Source organism: Talpa europaea, assembly GCF_964194135.1.
Source record: "Talpa europaea genome assembly, chromosome: 15".
Taxonomy (NCBI): domain Eukaryota; kingdom Metazoa; phylum Chordata; class Mammalia; order Eulipotyphla; family Talpidae; genus Talpa; species Talpa europaea.
The window spans coordinates 69,607,536-69,633,537 of record NC_140083.1 but is presented as its reverse complement, the minus strand read 5'-3'; the positions used below and the strand labels follow the sequence as shown (position 1 = coordinate 69,633,537).

The 26,002-nt window shown below is 49.6% G+C and overlaps 2 protein-coding genes across 2 annotated transcripts; both read left to right on the top strand.

Annotated features, from left to right (window-relative positions):
- Positions 1-13,514: 13,514 nt before the first annotated feature.
- On the top strand, positions 13,515-18,521 carry LRRC23 (leucine rich repeat containing 23; the record flags this gene model as incomplete). Its single annotated transcript, XM_084256094.1, has 6 exons — positions 13,515-13,637; positions 13,723-13,832; positions 14,579-14,832; positions 15,793-15,923; positions 16,531-16,667; positions 18,230-18,521. The coding sequence occupies 6 exons, from the start codon at positions 13,515-13,517 to the stop codon at positions 18,519-18,521; spliced, it is 1,047 nt and encodes a 348-aa protein (XP_084112220.1).
- A 2,016-nt stretch (positions 18,522-20,537) lies between these two features.
- On the top strand, positions 20,538-26,002 carry ENO2 (enolase 2; the record flags this gene model as incomplete). Its single annotated transcript, XM_084255722.1, has 11 exons — positions 20,538-20,622; positions 21,029-21,124; positions 21,277-21,335; positions 21,609-21,678; positions 22,116-22,249; positions 22,471-22,693; positions 23,860-24,057; positions 24,841-25,042; positions 25,297-25,405; positions 25,580-25,638; positions 25,933-26,002. The coding sequence occupies 11 exons, from the start codon at positions 20,538-20,540 to the stop codon at positions 26,000-26,002; spliced, it is 1,305 nt and encodes a 434-aa protein (XP_084111848.1).

Genomic DNA, 26,002 nt, shown 5'->3' with positions numbered 1-26,002 from the left:
AATCTTTAAAACAAAAAGGGAAGAAGACACACAACAGGGAAGTTTGTGTCAGATCACAGAGGTCTTGGGGGTCAAATTAAGGAATGCAAAATGTATCCTGTAGGGCAGACTGGCAATGGGGTACCCATCTAAGAGGAGCATGGTCACTCATTTTAGTATAAACCACCCTGGCAGCAGTGTAGAGGTAGCTTAAAGGGAAGCAGGACTAGAGCAAGGAGTCTGGTTCCAGGAGCCCACGTAACAAGTGCTGTGAGGCTGAACTAGAGCAGTAGAAGTAAGAATGAAATGCAGTCACGAAACACTCGTGAAATTGCAAGATTGGATGGCTGATTAAATGATGAGGCAAGGGAAGTCTTTCCAGCCTAAAAGATTTTGTTGGAAGGTAGGTCTGTGAGCCCGTAGTTAGTGAGAGTTAAGAAATTTTCCTGTTGGACCTCCCTGGTGGCCAAGGGGTTAAGTCTCAGCATTGTGAAGCAATCTGCAGTTGCTGCAGCATGAGTTCGATCCCTGGCCTGTGATATAACCCACCTAGTGCAGCAGACCTCTCCTGTCTTGCCCGCTGCTCTCCTTAGCAGAATATTTCAATCGGTCCTCCTGTTCTGCTCCCTAATTGTCTTTGATGAATCGTCTCACCCCCCTACACCTCTGGCCTACACCCCAGCTCTTGAATGCATAAATAATAAAATTCTTTTTTTAAATAATAAAAAAGCAATGTAAACTATCTTTTCATGTTGGGGAAAGTATGTTTAGGATTTTAAGGGTTTTTTATGGGCAAGGAAGTCAAAGTAATTGTTCAAGTGTCCTAGCAAATGGATTGTGGAGACCTTGTAGAAGAAATTGAATAACCTTTTCTTTTTTTTAGAGGACAGTGCTGATGCAGTCCCCCATTACTATAAATTATGTAATGGAGTTTCTTATATTTGGGGAGTAGGGGTCAGCACACCCAGAGTGCAATGAAAACCACCTTTCTAATCATGGCATCTCCCCTGCCAGTAAGTATTGAAGAATTTCTGGAGAGTCACAGAGAAACACTAATAAAAAGTTGGAGGAACTGACACAGTTATCCCCAGAAGAGAAAGGTATGATGAAAAGCATGGGAAGACCAGCTCAGATTTCTTCATACATTTGAAATGTTCCAGGCTACACAACACCTACTGATCTATTTTCTGAATACAATCCCTGTGTGGCAGAAACCTGCATTTTGCTTGTGGTTGATTAAATCTATAGTATATTGTAATTCCTTACAACCCAGCAATTCTGGTCTTCAGTATGCACCCAGCAATAATGAGGCCTCAGAGAGATTCAATAGTGTACAGAGTAGCATTCCCTATAATAGATAAAAAGTAGCTTTCTCTATAATAACAGCTTAAAAACTGGAAACAAATGTCCATTAACAGTAGAATAAATTGTTGCATTTCCATGCAATAGAATACTATAAAACAATGAAAAGAATGAGCTGTTTCATGCAACAACATGAGTGACTTTCTCTTATATAATGCTGAAAAAAAAAGTAAGTCAGACATGAAAGAATATAGGTTATATGGTTTCATTGATATGAAATGGAAGAGGCAAAGAGAATCTATATTAATAGAGGCCAAATAGTTATACCTTTAGGGGTGTAATGTCAGGGCAAAGAGCCTTATGTGTTGCTGGAAATGTACTTGATCTTTCTGGTGGTGGTCACACAGCATTAAATATGTAAAAATTCATTGCGTGGTTTGAGATGAGTGCACTAACTGGCAGTACTGAAGAGCTTCCAACTCATTGCCACATTCAGAACAGAGTCACATCCATGGCTCTAGAAGCCAAGGAGGAATTTCAGCTTCATATATGTGGTTTTGAAATAGCAAATCATGCTTACATCAGGAAAGAAAAGGACAGGGGTGTTGTCAGCAGACTGAGGTTTCTTGCTAGCACGCTCATAGTGTGTGGTACCTCAGAGTGGTGCTGTTCTCTGTGATCAGCAACCCTGAGGTCTTACTTAACTTTCAGAACTGCAAAACCAAATCAGGAATCCTGTTGCAGTTACCCAGAACTTGGCCAGATGTTTTTTCTTTTGGGGAAGTGGGATCTATAACCTTGTAGAACATGTCTTGCTTTATTAAATACAGAGTTAATTCAGTTACTCCGCTACCACAAGAAGGAGGACAGGTAATCTTGGGTCATTAATTGCTTTCAAACTAGGGCCTTGTGCTTCTAAATTGAAGATACAAAAGCAGGGACCTCCCTGGTGGTGCAAGGGATTAAGTCGCAGCACTATGAAGCAATCCGCAGCCACTGCAGCACAAGTTTGATCCCTGACCAGGGAGGGACAGGCGCGTGGTGCAGCAGACCTCTCTTGTCTCGACTGCTGCTCCCCTCAGCAGTGTATTTCAGTCAATCTGCCTATTCTGTTCCTCACTCTGTCTCTGGTGAATCCTCTCACCCTACACACCTCTGGCCTGTATCCCAGTTCTTGTATGCATAAATAAATAAATCTTAAAAGAAAATATAAAAAGCAGGTGGGCCTCCCTTTCTCCCATGAGAAGACCCCAGCCTTATTATATTCTGGAAGATAGCCCTTTAGGCCGATAATTCTTTTTAGTACCTCTGGGTGGGTTTGGTTGCCTGTTCCTCCACAGATACAGCCTCAGAACAGTTTGTACATTTCTGAGGTTGAAGTGGTTTCTAAAACTTACGTCATTCTAGGCTGGGTTTGAAATCTTTCTATTTGAATGCTGTTTTCTCTTACAGAGGGGGTTTGAGAGCAAGAGCTTTTCTTTTTTCCTCCTGTCAGGTTTTGCCATAGTAGGCACATATTTCTGGTTCATTTCTACCAGGCATAAATGTAGTGCTTTTCAGTCTTCATTAAAGACATATACTTGGTTGTCATCATAGTGGATAGAGAACTCCATGACCTGGCTTCACAAAATTGTTGAATCCTGACTGCACATGTGGATTTCTTTTTTTTTTTTTTTTTTTAAGATTTATTTTTATACAAGCACTGGGTACAGTCAGAAGCACAGGAGGGTGAGAGAATTCACCAGAGCCAGAGCAGGGAGCAGAGCAGGCAGAAGGACCAAAGCACACTGCTGAGGGGAGCAGAGGGCGGCAGGAGAGGTCTGTGCGCCTTGTGGGACCCTCCTCCAGGGCCGGGAGCAGCCGGGGATCGAACTGGTGCTGCAGAGGCTGCGGGCAACTTCACAACCCAGCGCTCAACTGCTGCGCCACCGGGGAGGCCCACATGTGGATTTCTTGAGATCGTACTTACATGGCATGCTAGATACAGACAAACCACACCAGAGCGAGTACGCTAGTTTTTCTTTGATCATGGAAAGGGATTGTTATTCCTTTGGTTGGGTTCCAAAGGAACTGGTCAAACTGCCTCCACATGGGCCATGTTGTAAGACTAAGGGGCATCTTAAAATACGACTCTGGCTTAAGGCAACTGGTCTCACAAAATACACACACCGAGAGGCCCAGAACTGGAGCCAAGAGAACAGTCCCCCATATTACAGGCTGCACTCTTGTGGAATAGTGGCCGGTGACTTTCTGCCCCATTTAACCTGAATAAAAGGTTCATGTTAAGAGTGGCCATGATGATGCTCAGCAAAATAAGCCAGAAAGAAAAATACCGGATGGTCTCACTCATAGCAGGAATTTAGAAAACCTAAATAAGGGACCAGGAAAAAGACTAATTATAAAAAAGAAAAAAATCAAAATCAACAAGCAACTATAAACCAGAGACACACTGGTTTATAGTGTTTCTATAAACAGGGAGGAGGGATTAGGGAGAAGGGACTAGGGTCAAAATAAGGGGAGTGGGAATTTTATGGGTAATATAACCAAAATGAAAATGCACACATTGTGCAAAAATGAACAATGATGTGATTATAGAAAAGAAAATATTAAAAAGTGTGGCCATGATGAAACGCTACCCTATCTCATTTAATCCTCGCAACAAAAATGTCCTAATTTTTACAGATTCTTAAAATGAGGCTTGAGCCGTTAGACGACTTGCCCAAGACTACGTAGGGCTCAAGGGCAGTGCCAACACGCAACACCAGGATCGCACTCATCAAAAGTCAACCACCAAGCGCGGCGGCAAAATGGCGACGGCGAAAATTTATAGGCCTGAGCAGCGCGCGCGCGTCCCGTGCCCCCGCGGGTTACGTAACCACGCTAAGGCCGGCGGGCGGGGCCGCTGACTCCCGGCGAGCAGTCGGTCACGTAGGCCGCACGTCAGCGGGCGCGCGCGCAGCGGGGCGGACGGACTGACTAGTGCGACGCGCGCCCCCCAGCGGCTGTCCCCTTTGCTCGGGGCTCCTCCCCGCCTGCTCCCCGCTCCCCGCTTCCCCGGGAAGAAGCCCTCTCTACCTAGCGCCCTTCCCGTGGCTGCGGCTCCTGCCTCCCAAACCCTGTCTGACTCTTGCGTTTACGTCTGGAACGTTCTGCGCAGACACAAAGGGTGAAGGGCTGAAACGAGGGCCAGGAGCTGACCGGCCACGCTGGAGGGCGAGGGCCTCTAAGCCGACTGCTGAGGGCTGCGCTAGGCCCTTGCTGCTGCAAATCTCCTAATCGAAGTTTACACTCCGATTTTCTTTACTTCCCTTAGTGAAGGCATCCCTCAAAAAATGTTCCTTGCGTTCCCATCTCTCTCTTTCATCCTACTCATTATCAGAGTGTTATGTCCAGGGACCTTCCACAGGAGAGATGAATTTTGTTCACCTTGGAGGAAGACCAGGAGGAGACACCCAAGTCAGAAACTGCAGGATAAAGGAGCACACCTATTCCAAGAACCACTCCCTCTTAAGTTCTGCCAACCACACCTTGATTAGTCAGTCAGTCAGTCATCAAAAGTCTTACTTGCCAAAGCTAATACACCTTTGTTAATCATTGTGTTAAATAAAAATCCAAGTGAGTTCATTTAAAAGCTCTAATTGACTTTATTAAGCGATTCGTGAATCAGACAGCATCCCATCTAGCATGTAGGAACAAAAGGAAAGACTTTTTTAAAAGGCAGAAAGAGAGTGAGGTTAAGAGGGAATTATTTCAAACTTAGGCAATTTGCCTGTGGGGAATGGATAAAGATTTTGTGACAGATTAGGTTGTTACATCTCTGTGAGTGTAGCCCAAGTGCCTCCATTTTAGGACTAGCTTTTTTGCTTTCAAAACTTAATTTTGAAATAACAAAATATTTGAAAATACTGACAACTTCCACCTTTAAATCCTCCAGGGCCTTTACTTCCTTCCAGTGAATTCCCTGGCATGGTCTTTGTTCAGTCCTTATCAGTGATTCTCAAAAGTGGAGGGAAGAGGGTCTCCCTCGTTGCGCAGGGGTTAAAGTCTCAGAGCTTTCAAGCTATGGGCAGCCACTACAGCAAGAGCTCCATCACCAGCCAGGGAGCTACCCACATGGCACAGCAGACCTCTCCTGTCTTGCCCGCTGCTCCGCTCAGCAGTGTATTTCAGTCAGTCTGCCTGTTCTGCTCATTCTGTCTCTGGTGAATCCTCTCACTCTCCTGCACTTCTGGCCTACACCCCAGTTCTTGTATGCATTCATAAATAAAATAAAATAAATATTTTTTAAAAACCACCATATTTGGAGTTAGAACTTATGGTACTTGGTGGGGTCATTGGGGAAAGGTATCAATGACAAGAATGACCCCAGGCTTCTGGAATGTATGTCTGTCTGAATGGTGGCATGGGGAGCACTGAAGAAAAGCAGAGTTAGGGGAAAAGATACAGAATTTGGTTTGGACATGTGGAGTTTGAGAGGCCTGTGAGTCATATACATGAAGCAGGAGGTTACCTATATAAGCCTGGGTCTGAGAAAACAGTTCTTGGTTGGAAATAGACATTTGGAACTCACTGGAATACACAATGATGTGCTAGAGTGGGCTTGTACAGGCTTGTGAGAGATGACTGTTAATCTTTCATGAATTCTGTAAGCTGGTTGTTAAACAGAGCCATTAATAAAAACATGTTCACATAAACATAATTTAAATCATATTAAAAACAAAGATTTATTTATTTATACAAGAGCTGGGATACAGGCCAGAGGCACGGGAGGGTGAGTGGATTCACCAGAGATAGAGTGGGGAACAGAACAGGCAGATGACCGAAATACACTGCTGAGGGGAGCAGCAGGCATGACAGGAGAGGTCTGCTGCGCCATGGGGGAATCTCCCTGGCAGGCTGGGAATCGAACCTGTGCTGCAGAGACTGTGGACAGCTCCACAGCAGGGCGCTCAACCCGCGAAACCACCCAGGAGCCCCACGTGGTCTTTTTCTATGTACATGTGCACCCTGTGTCCAAATTTCCTCCTGCATATAAGGACTGAGGTACCCTCCCCCCAAGCTCAGATTGGATTTGAGCCCACCCTAATGGCCTCATTTTAACTTGATAATCTCTTTAAAAGTCCTGTTTCCAAGTCACATTCTGAGGTACTAGGGGTTAGGGCTTCAACATGTGAATTTCAGGGACCCACAGTTCAGCTTGCAACAGTTTTACTATTATCTATACTCTTGAAACTATTTAGCTCTATTGTATCTGTATGGTGGAAACATTGTATCATATAATCAACCCTAGTGAGAATATTTATACCAGAAAAATCAGCAAATGGTAAAAATGAGTCTGTTCTTAAACATTCTCCTTGGAGTCTATTGTTAAACATTTACCAGCATGTCATAGCTACAGATATTATTTAATCTTTGGAGTATAATTTGAATGTGAAAAAATGGGAAATACATACATACTCACTCACACACCACTTGTTAAAGTGCTACAAACTATGACTGGTAGAGATACAAAGAAAGTCTTCTGAGTATTAGGGATTTGCAAAAAGTATATCAAAATGCTTTCCTTAAAAAAAAAAAAAAAGATTTATTTATTTATTTATACAAGAACCAGGGTATAGGCCAGATGCAGGAGAGGGTGAGAGAATTCGCCAGAGACAGAGTGGCAAATAGAACAGGCAAAATGACGAAATACACTGCTGAGGGGAGCAGCGGGCACAACAAGAGAGGTCTGCCATGCCATGTGGGACCCAAACCGGCCTGGATGGAACCGGCACTGCAGAGGCCTTGGAGAGCTTCACAGCGTGGTGCTCAACCACCTGAGCCACCAAGGGCTTCCCCTGCTGGCATAAGGGGTTAGGGCACAGCACTATGAAGCTATCTGCAACTAATGCTGCACAAGTTTGATCCCCTGCCAGGGAGCTGACCCACATGGTGCTGCAGACCTCTCCTATCTTGCCTGCTGCTCCCCTCAGCAGTGTATTTCCATAGATCTGCCTGTTCTACTCTCTACTCTGTCTCTGGTTAATCTTCTCTCCCACCCCCAAACCTGCACTTCTGGCTTGTGCCCCAGTTCTTGTATGCATAAATAAAATAAATCTTAAAAAAAAAGAATTAAGAGGTAGGGATGAACAAGAAAGTTCAACAGGGCTCAGGAACTTAAAATAGCATCATAAACCTTATTGAATTTCTCCACTTCCTTCTATCCAATAGACACCTTATTGTTTCTAATAATTAATAGTGATTTGTGTATATACACATATACATATATGCTGCACCTCCCCCTGCAGTGACCTTTAGGGCTAACTGTCCCTAGGTCCGGCTGGGCAACCAGCGCGTGGGGGGAGAACAGCCTGAAGCAGAGGAAGTGCAGCGGAAGCTCCCTGAAAAGACAGAAGCTTATCAATAGATAACGACCACCGAGAACCACTACAAGAATGCTAAAAATCCTATCCCGTCTTCCTAGAACTACAAACTTTAATCCCTTATCTGTCTTTCTAAACTTCCTCCTTTCTTCTATAATGGTCATTGCTTGTTATGTAGATCACCTCCCTGATAGTGATAGACTGAGCCAGCGAGCAAGCTAATTTCTTTGATATTCATTCCTGTGCTTTTAGAAAACATATATATACTAGTCACAAACTTAAGAAAAATTACACTCAGATTTTCACTCTTGAAGTGTGTCTGTGTGTCATTTCTTTCGCCGACGCCCTGACCACCCTGCACGCTTCTCTCAACCCTGAGGTGGCCTCATCGTCTACTGCTGTGCTGGTCCGCGGCACATATATAAACCAATAGTTATGAAAGTGTGGTACTAGAGCAGAAATAGTCAGAAATATAGATCAACGGACAATAATAATCCAGAAATTATATATATATTTATAGTTTTCTATATATCTATGATATATAGATAAATGATAAAGATGGCTTTTCAAATCAGTAGGGAAGGATGGGATTAATCAATAAATGATATTGGGAAAATCACCTTCCCATTTGGCAAAATATTAATTCTACCTTACACTATACACAAAATTTCCAAATGATTTAAAGACTAAAAAATCTATTTAAGAATGTACAAGAAAAAAAAAAAAGGATGTGCAAGAGACTATTTCCATAATCTTTGTATGCCAGACACAATTCAGAAGCGTTTTGGAATAGACTGACAGTTTGGATTACATACAAATATCAAATTCCTGTAAGGTGGCATTCAGTAAATAAGGTGAAAAGGCAAACTAGGAATATATTTGCTACATGTATAAAAGACAAAAAATGATGTATCTGTGTTGTGGATTTAAAATATGTCCACAAATTCTATGATCCTCCTCTCTTCAAAAGGTAGAACCAATTCCCCTCCACTTGAAGGGGGCCGGCCTTAGTGACTGGCTCCTAAAGAACAGAATGGAGTGGAAGCAATAGTGTTTCACTTTGGACACTAAGTCACTTCCATCTTGGCCTCTTTCTCTCTTAGATCACTTGCTCTGGGGAAGTCAGCTGCCTTACTGTGAGGATACCCAGGCAGCCTATGGAGAAACCCATATGGCCAGAACTGTCTTGCCAACAACCATGCCAGTGAGTCATCTTGGAGGCAAATCCTCCAGCCCCAGTTGTCACTTTGCCTGCAACCCAGCTAAGCCAAACTGGTACTCCTAACTCACAGAAACTGAGATAATATGTTTGTTGTTTTAAGTTACGCTTTGAGATAATTTGTTATGATCAGTTAAGAATCACATTTGGCTGCAACACAGGTCACCAAAACTCAGTGGCTTAACCAATTTTTTCTCTCTTATAAATTAAGTCTGGAGATAGGCAACTCAGGGTTGGGATGGCAGCTTCATGACATTTTCATTATGCCAGGCCGCTCTTCTTTTTGTTCTAGCATCTTGGCATGTGGCTTAGATTCTTGGGGCATCTCATAGACCCATGTGATTGTTGATTCTGTTTTTTTTTTTTTTAAGATTTATTTATTTATGCATACAAGAGCTGGGATGTTAGGTCAGAGGTGCTGGGGCAGGGTAAGGGTTGGAGGTGGGAAGGTGGGAGGGTAGTGGGGGGGGAGGGGCCTGTGTGTGAAAGGTTTCACCAGAGACAGTGGGGAGCCAAACAGTCAGACTGACAGAAATACACTGTTGAGGGGAGCAGCTGGCAAGCCAGGAGAGGTCTGCTGCACCATGTGGGTTAGCTTCCTGGCCAGGGATTGAACTCTTGTTTCAGTAGCTGCCAATAGCTTCATAATGCTGAGACTTAACCCCTTGCACCACCAGGGAGGCCCTAATTCTGTTTGAGACAAGGTATGAGGAGGGGGGAAGAAGGGAAGAATAAATATTAGATAGGCAATAGGCAGTTTCTCCCACAGATAATCTGTAAACCATAAAGAGTTCCTATAAAACAAGTAATAAATTTAAATGATTTGGGCCTCCCTGGTAGTGCAGGAGTTAAAGTCTCAGTGCTATTTAGGATTACCAGCCACTGCTATAAGAGTTCAACCCCTCTTCTCCCTAGGGAGCTAACCCACGTGGCACAGCAGACCTCTCCTCTCTCACCCACTGCTCCCCTCAGCAGTGTATTTCTGTCAGTCTGCCTGCTCTGCTCCCCACTCTGTCTCTGGTGGATCCCCTTACCCCCTACACCTCTGGCTTGTATCCCAGTTCTCATATGCATAAATAAATCTTTAAAAAAATATTTATCAGGGGCCTCCCCGGTGGCGCAGCAGTTGAGCGCTGGGTTGTGAAGCTGCCCGGGGCCTCTGCGGCGCCGGTTCGATCCCCGGCTGCTCCCCGGCCACCAGACGAGGGTCCCACATGGCCACATGGCGCGCAGACCTCTCCTGCCGCCCGCTGCTCCCCTCAGCAGTGTACTTCGGTCCTTCTGCCTGCTCTGCTCCCCGCTCTGGCTCTGGTGAATTCTCTCACCCTCCCACGCTTCTGACTGTACCCAGTGCATGTATAAACAAAAACAAACAAAACAAATAAATATATAAATAAACAAAAACATGCCTCTATAAAAAAAAATTCTAAAAAAAAAATATTTATCAGTAGAAGACAGTTAAGAAATTACCATATATCCAGTGCATGCGGTGGCCCTTCAGGACACCCATACATTTTTATTGGTCATCGTGCAAAGGCCACGTGATAAAATCCTTCTAGGATTTTCTGTGGAGACAAACATGTGCCTCTTCTGAATCTTTTACCCAAAGTGAAACTATCTTAACCCCTGAGTGTCAGCAGCTCTTTCATCACGTTCTGGGGTTTTCCTTCCTTCTTTGTTCCTCTCAAAACAATGAGGAGCCACACCACTGAGGCACAGAGCAAGGGCTGGGGGGGTCAGACCCCTCCCCCCAGACAGATGGGACACAGGGTGAGAGAGAAGCTGGGAAGGCATGTAGGAATCAGACTCCTGTGGGGCTTGGGACTCTCCTCCCAGAAAGTCCCCTCACCTTCTGCCTCTTCTTCCTCCTCCAGGCAGCCTCTTTATGCCCTGATTGTCCTGTGATAGACACATTCTAGATGTTCACCAACTTTCTTGAATAAATGACTTCACAAAATGAAAATCTTACTTCCAACAACAAAAAAAAAAAGAAATTACCATATATCCATATAACGAAGCATAGGCAACTATGAAAAAGAAAGAGATTTTTATGAAAAATATCCAAGACATAGACATATTACTATATGAAAACCCAGTTGATGAACCTGTGTATATGATTAATACCATTTTAATTTTTTAAATACATAATAAATGAGAACAATGCTACAGGCAATCATGGTCTTCTTTGTTCCTCTAGACCTACTTCTCTGAATTATTTGTATTTTTATATTAACTAATTATAAAAAGTAACATTTGTATTACCTTTATAATATTACTTACATAATATACTTTTATAATAGGAGATGCCCTCTAGACCAGCTACCAGGAGAAGGACATTATTGAGGAGAACATGGGATATCTAGCTCTCATTACACTGTGAAGATTCAGTCCTTGTCAGGAAAACATAAGAAAATTTTCCATTGGCTCCACACAGCTTTAAGGATAAAGTCCAGATTCCTCAGCGTGATCCAGCTCTATTTGCTGCTCCCACCTTGTCACCCCAAATGTACCTACTGTTCCAGCAGGCAGAACCACCTGCTTTCCTTGTGGAGATATTGAATGCTTTCTCCTCCAAGCTTCACCACAGGTGCTTCCTCTGAAATCTCTGCCCTGAATATATGATGTTATGTGTCAGGTATATACATGTATTATAAAATTATCTTCCAGCACTTAGTAGAAGTTCTATAAATGCTGGATATCATTATTATAATCTCTATCTCATTATATTGAATTGTTTATTTACCTAACCCTGTCACTGGCCTGGAAGTCTCCTCATGGATAGGGATTGTGCTTACTGCCCCTGAGTGCCCAGGGCATACAGCCTGGCACAGAACAAGTGTTTAATGAAAGAATGCTAAATGACACCTCCCTAATCTTTATGTCACATCTTTTTGCTTGAAGTTTCTTCCTCTTCTAGATCAAGGAAAATCACCTCCTTTCTCTCGAATTGTAACTGCATAGCACTTCTAATCCTTCCTAGTGCTTTATTTATTTATTTACTTACTTACTTACTTATGATTTATTCATTGGGCCGCCCTGGTGGTGCAAGGGGATAAGTTGCAGCACTATGAAGCTATCCACAACCACTGCAACACAAGTTCTATCCCTAGCCAGGGAGGTGACCCACATGGCAAAGCATGTGGTACATACAAGAGCTGGGGTACAGGCCAGAGGTGCGGGGTGGGGAGGGGGTGAGAGGATTCACCAGAGACAGAGTGAGGAGCACAACAGGCAGATCTGATCTACTGAAATACACTGCTGAGGGGAGCAGCAATGGAGACAGGAGAGGTTAGCTGGGAGCAGTGGCTGGCATAGCAATAGCTTGATAGCACTGAGGCTTTAACCCCTGAGTCACCAGGGAGGCCCCTGGTGAAGAGAATTTTAAGTGAGCACATGGTGGATTTCCCCCCATACTGTTACCCAAAAGGTTTATGTCAAACCAGTGCAGGATATGAAGAGTGAATTGCTCCCAAACTGGGTTTAGCAATCTGCAGAGCGCTTTATCATAGATTACACCCATTCCCCATCCGTGTCAGGGGTATAGTTAAGCCTATTTTACAGATGAGAAAGTGGAGTCTTAAATAAATTGCCAGAAAAATACAGATATGCCAAGACTTTAACCCGGTGTATCTACAAACCGCCTGAAAATAACTAATGGCGGGGGATGGGGGCAACCAAACCAGTGACCTTGGTTATTTCTTGCTCTACCTTCCCTCTTTCGCTTCAGGAGATGTTTCTTTGGAATTTTGCCCTGAGGATGTCGGGTCCCTTTAAGGTTTCAGGTGACGTAATGGCTAATCCCAGGATCCTCCCACCCCTCTCCGCCCTGTTCTAAGCCCCGCCCACCCTGCTGCCCTCAGCCAATTAGCGCGCTTCGTCCGGCTTCCGGGGACTGGGAAAGTGGCCTCGTAACCAGGCAACAGCAGATCCGCCCAAGGTGGTGTGGCTTTTCCGTTGAGTTTGGGGTGGCTCGGCTTTCAACAACGGTCACTGAGTTGCGGTGGCCAAGTGCCCGCCCCCCGCCCCCCCCACGTTGCCATCACAGCAGAACACAACGCTTGTCCCTCTTCCAAAACAGTCCTTCCCTGTTAGGACCCAGACCCTCTTCAGAACCGCTTCTGGTTGAGCAGAATCAGGGGCTGCTCCCCTTCGCTGAAGAAGGGTGGGTGGGATGTTGGTCAGGCTGGTGTCCCAGGGGAGACAGAGAAATGGTGCTAAGCGGGGTAGAAGAGTTAGAAGGCATGAGTGGAACAGGAGTTGGGGAATGCAAGGCAGCAGAGGTGAGGGATCAGGAGAGGAGGGTGGAGGAAGACGTGGCTGGAGTAGGAGGTGGGAAAAACTGGGGAGAGGGGAGCCCCGAAAGCAGGGAGACCCAGCTGCTAGAGGAGAGCTGGTGGTCACTGTGAAGGGCACCCCTGGAGGGAGAGACATCCTGGGCAGCAGGTATAAAGTGGGCTGGGAATCACCATGAGGCAGCTGTCACAGGGGTGAGAAAAGAAGTGCATAGTTGAGAAGAGGGCAAAGGTGATGGTGCAATTGGAGGGATACACAGGAACTGACATTGCTGAGAGCTGGCCGATGCTGAGCAGATCTTCTTTCTCAGGAAAAGGACCAAGCGTGATCTACTCCAGAGCCTTCAGCGGAGAAGAAAGATGTCAGATGATGAGGATCTGGAAGACTTTGATGAAGAAGAGGAGGATCTTGAAAAAGAAGATGATAGGGATACGGAGGAGTGGGAGGACTTCAGGAAAGACACGGAAGAAGCCTCTGAGGAAGTGAGCACCTGGAAAGGGAGGGGGTGCTAGGGTTAAGGGATAGGGGTGGACTGGACAGGGGTGCTGACTTCACTTCCTTCTGCAGTGGATGCCCAACCCCCTCAAGGAGGACATGATGAAGGAAGGACTTTCTTTGCTCTGTAAGACGGGCAATGGACTGGCTCATGCTTTTGTCAAGCTGGAAGTTAAAGACAGGTGCGTTCCTGGGGAGCCAGAAGAGGAGTGTGAGATTGTAGGGCCCAGTCTCTTTTCTTATCCTCATTTCTGGGTGTTTGAGCTGAGAGTTTGCATAACTCTCACCCTAGGTTAGTGGGGCAAGGAAGGATAGACTTTACTTTTTTAAGAGCTTTATGATGCCCTGTGTTGGAGCTGATCTGGGAAATTGGAGACTGTGAGGGAAAGTAGGGGATTCCTGCAAAGCACCCTTCTCATCTCTCAGAGTGTTGGTTCCCAGCTCTTCACTGACAAAAGGCCCCTGCCCACTGTTCTGAACCCACCTGCCTTTTCTTCCCCTCTCCACCCCTCCCCTCTGTTACCCACTCTTCTCCCCATTATAAGCTGCCTCCACATTGCCCTCTGCTTGAGCCCCTCTGCCAGCCCTTGCTGGAGTTTTGTTTTTTTAAGATTTATTTTTATTTATGCAGACAAGAACAGGGGTATAGGCCAGTTGTGCAGGGGATGAGAGGATTCACCAGAGTGAAGAGTAGAAGAGTAGAAGAGTGGGGAGTAGAAGAGGCGGATCTATTGCCCTCTTTGAGGGCAGCAGCCCTGGAGACAGGAGAGGTCTGCTGCCATGTGGGTCAGCTCCCTGGCTGGGGAGTGGACTCATGCTGCAGGATTGGCCATAACTTGATAGCACTGAGAATTAAACCCCTGTGCCACCAGAGAGGCCCCCCTTGCTGGAGTTTTAAACTTGAACCCTGGCTGCTGCCATCTCCTAGGGACCTGACGGACATCTCCTTGCTATGTACCTACATCCATCTGCGCTATGTAGACGTTTCTGAGAACCACCTGACAGACTTGTCCCCTCTCAATCACCTCACCCACCTACTCTGGCTCAAAGCTGACAACAACCGGCTCCGGAGCGCACGGCTAAATGAGCTGCCCTACCTGCAGATTGCCAGCTTTGCCTTCAACCACATCACTGACACTGAGGGCATCTCTCATCCTCATCTGTGCACCTTGGATCTCAGAGGTGGGTCCTTAGGCGGGGTGACACAAGCTTCTGTCCTTCCTAGCCTGGGGCTAACAGAAGTGGACAGTGTGGTCCTTGGCTGTACCACACAGCAATCCTCATGCATTCATTTATTCATTCAGACTCCTTATGACAGTTCTATGTGCTGGCAATACAGCAGTGAACAAAAGAGAACAAAACAGAAAATCCCTGTTCTCATGTAGCTTCCATTCTAGGTAAGGAAGACAGGTAACTAACAATGAACACAATCAATAAGTAAATGTATGTAGTATGTTACAAGGAGATACACAATGGGAAAAAAACATATCAGGGTGAAGGGACTGAGGCGGGCACAAGTGGTAATTTCAAACAGGTTGGTGAGGACAAGTACTGAGAAGGTGATATTTGAGCAAAGACTTGAAGGAGAAGGAGTCAGCTGTGTAGATTGCTGGGCACGCTTCATGTACTCCTCAAAGGCTTAGCTAGACATCAGCCTGCAGGCCCTCTGGCCCTGGGGTGTTAAGTCTGGTGCTGTCCTTCCTCAGGCCTACCTGGCATTACAGGGGGAGGATGATGCAGAGGCTCCCAACATTTAATCTTTTTTTTTTTTATTTTATGGAGGCATGTTTATTTATTTATTTGTTTGTTTGTTTGTTTTGTTTATACATGCACTGGGTACAGTCAGAAGCGCGGGAGGGTGAGAGAATTCACCAGAGCCAGAGCGGGGAGCAGAGCAGGTAGAAGGACCGAAGTACACTGCTGAGGGAGCAGCGGGCGGCAGGAGAGGTCTGCGCACCATGTGGGACCCTCCTCCAGTGGCTGGGGAGCAGCCGGGGATCGAACCAGCGCCGCAGAGGCTGCGGGCAGGTTCGCAACCCAGCGCTCAACCGCTGCGCCACCGGGGAGGCCCCCAACATTTAATCTTTAATTCTGAACATCCAGAATCATCTTTTGCATTCTCGACACCTTTCTCCTCCTCAGGAAACCGTATCCGCCAAGTGACAGGTTTGGATCCCCAAAAGCTGAGGAGCCTGCACACACTGGAGCTTCGGGGGAATCAGCTGAGCAGCACCCTGGGAATCAACCTACCTAAGCTGAAGAACCTCTTCCTGGTAACTCATTGGGTCAGAGGTGGGGCAGGAAAGAGGGCATGGCCCTGGGGTGGGGGGTGGGGGGGCTTGTTTTAGACTCAACAGGGACTAACTTCATCATTGTCATGATAATTGGTATCATTTATTGAGCCCTTATTTGGTGCCACATACTGTAGGGAGGCAAACTTAAAACAGACAGGGTGCTTATAACCTGGCAGGGCTGGTGAGATAATGTGTGGGTGAGACAGAGGCAACTGCTTTGCTACAGGGAGCACGATGAAATGCCATGTGGCTGAGGTGGTCACGAGAGTGGTTAGTTAGCCTTTCAGATGCTTGAGCTTCTTCATTCCAGGATGGTGCGCCTCAGTGGGGCAGTGGGCGCTCCTCGACCTGGGCTAAAGCATCACCTCCTCAATCAGAGGTGGCCTTGGTGGGGTTGCTGGGACCCTTTCTCTAGGATGGCAGCTTCCCCTAATTTCCTTACTCTACACCCATCTCTAGTCACCTCTACTCCCCTCCACATCCCCTCCTACCTCTGAGGTTTCCTCTCTCCCTGAATCTCTGACTTTTCTTCTTTGCCTGTCCCCACTCTCATCTTCCAATCTATCTACTCTACCCTGGGGTTTAGGCCCAGAATCAGCTGAAGAAAGTGGAAGGCTTGGAGAACCTAAGCAATCTCACAACCCTGCATCTTCGAAACAACCAGATTGACACTCTGAGTGGCTTCTCCAAGGAAATGAAATCACTGCAGTACCTCAACCTGAGGTACATACTCTCTAAGCCCTATTTTGCCCCTCCCCTGACCAGGAGCAGCTTTGACCCTGTGTTCTGGCCCAAATCTCCCAATCCTAGTTCATTCCTGATTTTTCACCTCATCCTCCATCTTGATCCTCACCCCTCCTTCCCTGACTTTTCCTCGCTTTCAGTCCTAACCACCACACTAAACACCTTTATACCCAAGCCCCTGAACCCTTAGTCACTCACCCCACTGTTATATGAGGAATGTGCTACGTGCCAGGCCTTGTGCTGTGTTTTGGGAATATCAAAAGGAAGCAGAGGTGGCCCCTATGCTCGCCACTAAACCACCAAGGCCTCTGGGGTCCAAGGGACTCACAGTCTGGATTCAACACTCTTTTCTTGGCCCTATTCTGTGTAGTTCATGCCCTTCTCCATCTCCTGGGCCCCCTATCCCCTTCCCGTTTCCTGCCTCTCTTCTCCTACCTATAAGGGATGCTCCCTTCCGGCACAAGATGGGCTCAGTTTTCAGAAGAGAAGGATATTTGAAAGAAAAGTCTCTAGATGGCAAGGCACTGGATCAGGGTGGGATTTTCTTTTAGCAACTCTGATCTGAGGGTTTTAGGTGTGTTGCTATAAGCCGAGATGGAAGGAAACTGCCTCCTTAGTCAAGACTGATAATGGAAAGAGAATCCCCAAGTAGGGAGAGGTAATTGCACCTCAAAGTCTCAACTCCTGCCCCTGACTCCTAGGGCAATCTTCTGCCAAGTTGGTCTGGTAAAGAGGGAATGATATCTTCCTGTTAATGGTCTAGAGGGGAACAATGGATCCTCCTCAGTGACTGTTAACTGGGGGTGACTGGAAGTAAGGGGAGGGGTTCTCAGTGCTTGCGAGATGCTTCTGGGATCACAGATGCCAACATCTGCAGTGCACAGGACAGTCTAGCATGAAGTTCATGTGGTTTCTGGTGAGAAATACCACGTGTGGTTCAGCACCTCCACTGAGAGAAGTCTGAAATGTTTAAACCCGACTTCATAAAGGACTGAGGCAAAAACTTGAAAATAAACACAGTATTGTACCACAAGGCACATTAGGAGACAAAGCTTGCTTTTCAGGCGGGAAGCCCAAGCCGTCCCTAGCTGTTGGTTCCCTCCTGTGGGGAGCACCCACCTGCACCTATCTCCTGGAGCTTAGATCCCAGTTCCTGCTCACTGGCCTGGGTCCTAAGTTCTAACTTCTGATGAGGTGTGGTTGACACACAGTCTCTCCCTGCAAGGGTGATCTTTCCTCCACCTCCTACAAGACAGGGTTGTGATGTAGCTTTGCTTCTCCGAAAGAATAAAGGCCACACCCCCCAGCCTAGCATGTGGGACTTAGGGATTTCTTGAAGGGCAGGGGCTGGACCAGAGTGGGGTTGGACAGCACCTCTGCAGCCAATCTGACAATGTTTGGCAGGCCAATCCACTGCCAAACTCAGGAAGTGTTTCCAGGGAAATCTGAGCCCAGGAGGACATTCCCCCAAGGTGCCATTCTTGGCAGCTGGTTTCCAAAGCTCAGTATTCCCTGATGACCCCTCCTGACCTCACTGGCAGAAACAACATGGTGGCTGACCTGGGGGAGCTGGCCAAGCTTCAGGACCTGCCCAAGCTGCGAGCCTTGGTGCTGATGGACAACCCCTGTGCAGATGAAAATGACTATCGCCAGGAGGCCCTGGTGCAGATAGCACAACTTGAACGTCTGGACAAGGACTTCTTCGAGGAGGAGGATAGGGCGGAGGCTGAGGACATCCGCCACAGGATGAAGGAGGAGTTGGAGGCTGAAGCTTTCCAGGAGTTGGAAAACGAGCAGCCATCCGACCAGCCATTGGACCAGCCATCAATCTAGCAGCAGTTCTTCTTGTCTCCAAAGATGGTAAGGAAGTCTGCAGGAAGGCAGGAAGAGGAGACCAAGGGCCTGGCAGATAGGGGAAGAGCAGTCACTCTAGGAGGAGGGTGGCGAGAAAGGGATAAGGCAAGGAGAACACTTGGAGAGACCAGGGTTATGAGTCAGAGGGTATTGCAAGGTGCAGAGAAAGAACCAGAAGGATTTGGAAGGAGCTGCGAAACAGCTTAGGAGATACTACAGGAGGCTAGAAGAGTAAGTGAGAAGAGAAGAGCTGGGGTGACAGAGAAGGTGGTGTGGGGTGGGCACCACAGAGCCACAGCTGAGTGAACATTGGCTGGAGAGAACCCAGGCTTCACTTCTGTATTCTTCCTCCAGGAGGTCCAAGACATTGGCCCCCAAACATGAGAATGCCAGCTGGGGGGCACCTCTTGCACACCTCTCCTGCAGAGACAGAGCAGGCCTTCTCCGGCCCCAGACCTGGGAACTCACCACAAGCTGCGACAAGGCTCAGTCTGCAGGTGGGCCTTGGCCTCCCTGGGAGCCCCGAGGGGAAAGGCCAGCGGGGATGGGCCGATGGCTGGCAGAGTTGGGGGACAGGAGCTGTGGAGGCGGCTGGGATGTCGAGAACTCCTGGGTTTTTCAATAAAGGGACATTTTGATACTCTGGTGTCTGGCTGGATTTGTGAGTGGGTCCAGGCAGGGTAGGTGCGCGTGGGGGTGCGGTCCTGAGTCGCCCCCCATGGCGCTCCCCGAGCCCCCCCAACGTCCCCACCCCATCGGTGCCCCCTCCGCGCTCCTACGTGCACCTCCGCGGGCTGCTCCTGACTCATCGGGGGCTCCGGGTCACATGCGCCCGCCCGGCCCTATCGGCGCCTCCCCCCGCCCGCCCCCCGCCCGCCGCCGGGAGCCGCAGCCGCCGCTCGGGCTCTCTCCGCGCCGCCGCAGCCGCCACCGCCGCCGGCCGAGTCTGCAGCCCGAGGTGAAGCCCCGGCGGGCCCCCGCGCCCCCCGCCCCCCGCCCCCGCCGCGCCCCCGGGCCGCCCTCGCGGGGGGAGCTGCGCACCTGCCCCGTCACCTGCGCGGCCCGCGGCCCGCCCGCCCTCGCCCCGCTCCTCCCGGCCCCCTCCCCGCGCTCGGGTCCCTCTCCCCCGGCCCCTCTGCGCCCCGCTCCCCCGACGCGCGCCGGGGTCTCCCGGGCGGTGCGTTTTCTAATCCCACGTCCCCTCAGCTGTGCATCTGGGGACCCGTCTTCTCTCCCCTCCGCGGCAGCCCAGACTTCCCCTGGACTCCCCCCGCGCCCACCCTCCCCGCAGCGCCCTCCGGCTCCCGCGGCCCCCGCCCGGCTGCTGGGGGGTGGGGAGGGAGGGGGAGGAAAGGATTTGGGTGCCGGAGGAGGGGACCCTCCCGGCCTGCGCTCTCCACGGGTCTCCGCGCCCCTGCCCAGCCCCTCTCCCCACCGCCCCCAGGGAGTGAGGGCCTTCCGGGGCCCCTAGCCTTCCCCACTGCACCCCTCTCTAGAAGGGGGGGTCCTACGTTTGGGAGATTGGGACCTCAGAGTGTGGGGGCTGAGGCGTCAAGTTGGGGTGGGATGGGGCCTCTGGAGGAGAGGCTCCAGCTGCCAAGACAACCCAGCTTCTTGGCTCCGAGAAGAAATTCGAGCTTGGCAGCCATTCCGCTCTGAGGGGAGCTGGGGGAACCCCACCAGCCAGCTGCCCAAGCTGCGGAGGGGGTGAGGGAACCACTGCCCTGCCGCTCCCCCCCTCACTGCGGAGTGCTCGCCCCCGCCCCCGACTGCAGTGACCTCCCCTTCCTCACTGCATTGCCCTTCTGTCCCCCGGAGGGGGGGTCCCTTCTTCTGCCGACACTGCAGCCAGCTCCTCCCCACCCCCCACTCACTGCGGTAACCTCTTTCCCATCCCTCCCAGCATCTAGCCCCGCCCACTGGCAGCAGGCTCCGCCCCCCAACCTCTTCTCTTTCCCCTTCCTTCCCTTCCACCCAAGGAGAATCCCAGTCATCATGTCCATAGAGAAGATCTGGGCCCGGGAGATCCTGGACTCCCGTGGCAACCCCACTGTCGAGGTGGATCTCACCACGGCCAAAGGTAATGGGCGGAGGCTGGGCCAGGCTCTTCAGCCTGGGTTGTGGGGGTTGGGGCTCGGGATAGGCAGGTCTTGCATTCCAGTTAGTGCCCCTGCCTGCGTGTGTGTGTGTGTGTGTGTGTGTGAGAGAGTGTGTGTGTGTGAGAGTGTGTGTGTGTGAGTGTGTGTGCGCAGACGTTTGCTGTGTGCACAGCTGCCTTTCTGTGAGCTCCCACTTACGCATGTGGGACTACTACTGCGTGTCTCCATCTCTGTGTGTGTGTGTGTGTGTGTGTGTGCGTGTGTGTGTGTTGGGGAGCAGTGAGGGACCAGGACTGGATGTGGCAGGCAGGAGTTTGGAGCTGGAAGGCTGAAGGATCCCTGTCCCTGTAGTCTTCTCTCCCTCCTCACTCCATGTTCCTCTTCCAGGTCTTTTCCGGGCTGCAGTGCCCAGTGGAGCCTCCACTGGTATCTATGAGGCCCTGGAGCTGAGAGATGGAGACAAACAGCGTTACTTAGGCAAAGGTGAGGCCCTTCATCTTTTCCAGGCTCTCCCACCCCTCAGCCTTGGCCTCTTAGCTCGCCTCGGTGCCCGACCCCCGGCTAGCGTGTCTTCCCTCCCTTTTCCTTTCTGGCCCCTCCTGGCCTGACCCAACCTGGCCTCTGCCTCTCCCCAGGTGTGCTGAAGGCAGTGGACCACATCAACACCATCATCGCGCCAGCCCTCATCAGCTCAGTGAGGCCTGCTCTTTGCTGGGGGTGGTAGGACCAGGGTCTTGGAAGGAATCCTGGATTAGGGGAGAAGAAGAGGAGAGAGACTTGGGAATCCCTACCAAGGGAAGGGTGGGGAGAAGACTCCTTACTGTCCCTCCCTGAGTCCCCAAATCCAGATAGGCCATTGTCCTAGAAACCTGGTGGGACCTTGGTGGGATGTGTGTGTGAGAAGGGAGCCCCTGTCTCAGGGCCCAGCCTCCACCTTGGCCCTAGGTGATGGATGCTCTGCCCACAGGGTATCTCCGTGGTGGAGCAGGAGAAGCTGGACAACCTGATGTTGGAGTTGGATGGGACTGAGAACAAATGTAAGCTGGGGTTGGGGGAGAGTGGGAGGTGTGAGGGTGGCCACACGTGGAGCAGGCAGATCTTAAGGGCTGGCGCTATGGTGGCTCCCTTAGGAAGGACTGTAAGAGGACTAGGCCTTCTCCATCCTCCTCTGAAGTCAGAGCAAGAGAAGGTGGGTTTGGCTGCAGTGGGAGGGAGTGCCATGAGACACTTCTTTGCAGCATAAAGGTGGGGGAGAGTTGGCATGAGATAGTGCGGTCTGGAGATATGTAGAAATAGGTACAGCTCGCTGCCATTTGCATCATCTCCTCCCCTCTGTTCGTCTCTTGTATTTTCATGAGGGAATAGATAAGTGGTAGTAGTGGGGAGCGGGTCTCCGTTTTGGGGTGTATGGGCAAAGGCAAAGGTAGAACGGCCTTCCTCTGTAATCTCAGTGCCTTCCTCTGTAATCTTCCAGCCAAATTTGGGGCCAACGCCATCTTGGGTGTGTCCCTGGCCGTGTGTAAGGCAGGGGCAGCTGAGCGGGATTTGCCCCTGTATCGCCACATTGCTCAGCTGGCTGGGAACTCAGACCTCATCCTGCCCGTGCCGGTGAGCAGGAGCCAAACACCCCAGGCCTCTCCCTGGGGTGGAGTGGGGAAGCAAGGAGCCCTGGGGGGGACGCGCTGGAGAAAAGGGGGTTGGGCAGAGAAAGGAGGAGACCTGAAACCTTAGGTCTGGGAGGCTGGGGGACTTTTGGGATCTTGAGTTAACATTCTCAGGAATGGGGAGGAAAGTGCTCCGTGACTTTGTTGTCCTCCTGTGGCCCCCAGGCCTTCAACGTGATCAATGGTGGCTCTCATGCTGGGAACAAGCTGGCCATGCAGGAGTTTATGATTCTGCCAGTGGGTGCAGAGAGCTTTCGGGACGCCATGAGACTTGGGGCAGAGGTCTACCACACACTCAAGGGAGTCATCAAGGACAAGTATGGCAAGGATGCCACCAATGTGGGAGATGAAGGTGGTTTTGCCCCCAATATCCTGGAGAACAGTGAAGGTGAGGCTGGGAGGCTTCCCTCACCCCCGCCCTTAGTCTCCCTCCATCCTGGGACATCAGGAAGGGCCATAAGCTTCAACAAGTTCCCAGGAGTCTGTGTGGAGGAGGGTCTTTGAACTCCTTCTAACTCCTGGAGGTCCCAGTCCTTGGGGTGGGGTCCAGAGGGCCTGTCAGATGCGTGTGCAGGCTCCGAGGACAGTCTTCACCTGCTCAGCTGGGTATGTTAGTGTGTGCAAGTTCTCACTGAGCCCCTGAGAATGCTGGGAATGGTCTACATGGTCAAAGTGTGGGATCTATCCCACCCTTTAATGCTGCAGGATTCTCAGTATGACGAGATGGACCAGACTCCAGGAATCCATTCCAATCCATCCCATTCCCACCACAACCTCTTAGGCCTCTGGGATCCCTTTTTCTCTGCTCTGGGAGAAACTGAATAGTAAATAGGAACAATGCAGGCAGTGCTGAAAGGTCCAGTACTGAGGGAGCCAAATTGCTGGATTTGAACCTTAACTTGGACATGTTATTGGCTGGTGATCTTTCTTACCTAACTTCTCTGTGCCTCATTTTTCTTACCTGTAAAGTGGGAATAACAACAATATCTACCTCATGGCATCATTCTGAGGATTCAGTGAGGTTATCTATACAAAGAGCTCAGGTGACATAGCCCTCAACAAGTGATAGCTATGTTAAAGAAGTTTTTTTTATATAAAGATTTATTTATTTATGCATACAAGAGCTGGGGTACAGGCCAGAGGTGCAGGGGGTGAGAGGATTTACCAGAGACAGAGTGGGGAACAGAACAGGCAGACTGACTAAAATACACTGCTGAGGGGAGCAGCGGGCGAGACAGGAGAGGTCTGCTGCGCCATGTGGGTATCTCCCTGGCTGGGGATCGAACTCATGCTGCAGTGGCTGTGGCTAGCTTCATAGGTTGTGCCTTAACCCCTTGCGCCACCTGGGAGGCCCTAAAGAAGTATTATTGACAGAATTACATCCCTCTGCCTTCCCAGAAGGTGGTCTGCTCTTACCAGACCTGGGAATAAACAAACAAGAACCTTAGCCAGACTTCTCCCCCCAGCAACAGCCCTCCACCTCTGCTCTGTCTCTTTCTTTCCTTCATTCTTGCCCTCCTTCTGGCCAATAACGTCTCTGTGTTCCATCCCCAGCACTGGAGCTGGTGAAGGAAGCTATTGACAAGGCTGGCTACACAGAAAAGATCGTCATTGGCATGGATGTCGCTGCCTCAGAGTTTTATCGTGATGGCAAATATGACTTGGACTTCAAGTCCCCTGCTGATCCTTCTCGATACATCACTGGCGACCAGCTGGGGGCCCTTTACCAGGACTTTGTGAGGGACTACCCTGGTGAGAACAGGGATGTGGGGGGGAGGGCCAGGGGAAGGTCGGGGCAACTCTGGACTTTTATGTGGTTCTGAGTCAGGGACCATGTGGAGGTATCCCAAGAAATACCTGCAATACAGGCGTGAGGTGGTAGTTTTTGCAGAGACTAGGTTTGGTATGTAGTGTAAATGGGCACCTGCAATGAGTCTGTCCATTTGCTTTGTGTTCTGATGAAAGTCATGGGCTCTGAAGCTCCTGGGGCCACGGGGAGGGCGCTAGAAGGAGCCAGGGATGGGAAGAAGATGATTGGACCCAGTGGGAACTAGCCCTTACAGTATTTGGGATTAAAAAAGTTGTAGATGCTGAATGAAGCTCGAAGTAACATGTGGCTAGAAAAGAAGGCTGAGAAGGATCAGAATCACCCTCTCCAAGTCTCCTGTGGGCTTTTACTTCTGAATGGAGGAAGCTGGTGTCATTTTCCTGAGGACTGAACAAGAGAAAGTGGACATCAATTGTAGAATGAAGGACTTTAGTTGAACGAGGGAGGGCTTTCTGATAGAGAAAGTAGGAAAGCACACAGATAAGTTGCGAGAAAGTTTGTGCACCTTTGTTTTTGAAAGATTTTATGAAAGAGTCAAGATAAGGACCAGTTGGGGCAGACTTATTTGGGGTGGGGGGAAAGGAAGGATGAGCAGACCCCTGCAGATCCAGGGGATCTGTCCATTTCAGGAAATCGAAGGGTGTGTTCCTGCTTGATGCAGAGAGACCCAGGAGAGATCACCAGATCCCTCTCTACTCTCCCTGTAGTGGTCTCCATCGAGGACCCATTTGACCAGGATGATTGGGCTGCATGGTCAAAGTTCACAGCCAATGTAGGGATCCAGATTGTGGGTGATGACCTGACAGTGACCAACCCAAAACGGATTGAGCGGGCAGTGGAAGAAAAGGCCTGCAATTGTCTGCTGCTCAAGGTCAACCAGATTGGTTCGGTGACTGAAGCCATCCAAGCGTGAGTGCCTCCTGGCCCTCCCCCTCAGCCCCCATTTCTCCCTGACCCCTCTTGCAATGCTCCCAGCCTGCCCGGGAGTGGAGAGAGCAGACACCTGGACTCCCCTTCATAGCTCTCAATTCTGCGCTTCCGCTCACTCCATGCTCCTCTCCCAGATACCTCCTCTCCAGGGATTTCTTGATAGAGACCAGCGTTGAGGGTGGGAAGAGAGTGCCCAGTGTGAGGGGCGTGGGTGAGTGCTGATGTATGTGCAGGTGCAAGCTGGCCCAGGAGAATGGCTGGGGGGTCATGGTGAGTCATCGCTCAGGAGAGACTGAGGACACATTCATTGCCGACCTGGTGGTGGGGCTCTGCACAGGCCAGGTGAGTGTGGGTGGGGGGGTTGAAGGAAGTGGGGGGATCTTTGTGGCATGGATGGGTTCTGGCCTCAGGTGGATTCCCCTTTCCAGGTGTTTGAGGGTGTAGGGAATTTTCAGGGAGTAGAAGTTATTTTTTTAGGGGCAGCCATGGAACTGCTTCTCTTTTGGGATGTTTCAGATCAAGACTGGTGCCCCATGCCGTTCTGAGCGTCTGGCTAAGTACAACCAGCTCATGAGGTGAGGAAACCTAGGGCTAGTATCCCAGGGCACAGAGGGTAAAAGCTCTATTTACTCATGGTCCACCTCTAGGGCCAGGAGTCTGGAGAACAGCAGATATCCAGAAAATATCTTGTTTGGGTGGAGGGGTTTACTAATGGCCTTGTTGATGGGAAGCCAGGAAATGGCCACCCTTGGGCAGCCACAGAAGCAGGTGGTATGAGAAGCTTGGAGGCTGGGGTGGGGGGGGGCTCCTGGAAAGAGAAGTGGGATCCTCCTGCTTCTCTGACCTTCCTTTTCTGGCTCATCTCTCAGAATTGAAGAAGAGCTGGGGGACGAAGCTCGCTTCGCAGGACATAATTTCCGCAACCCCAGCGTGCTGTGA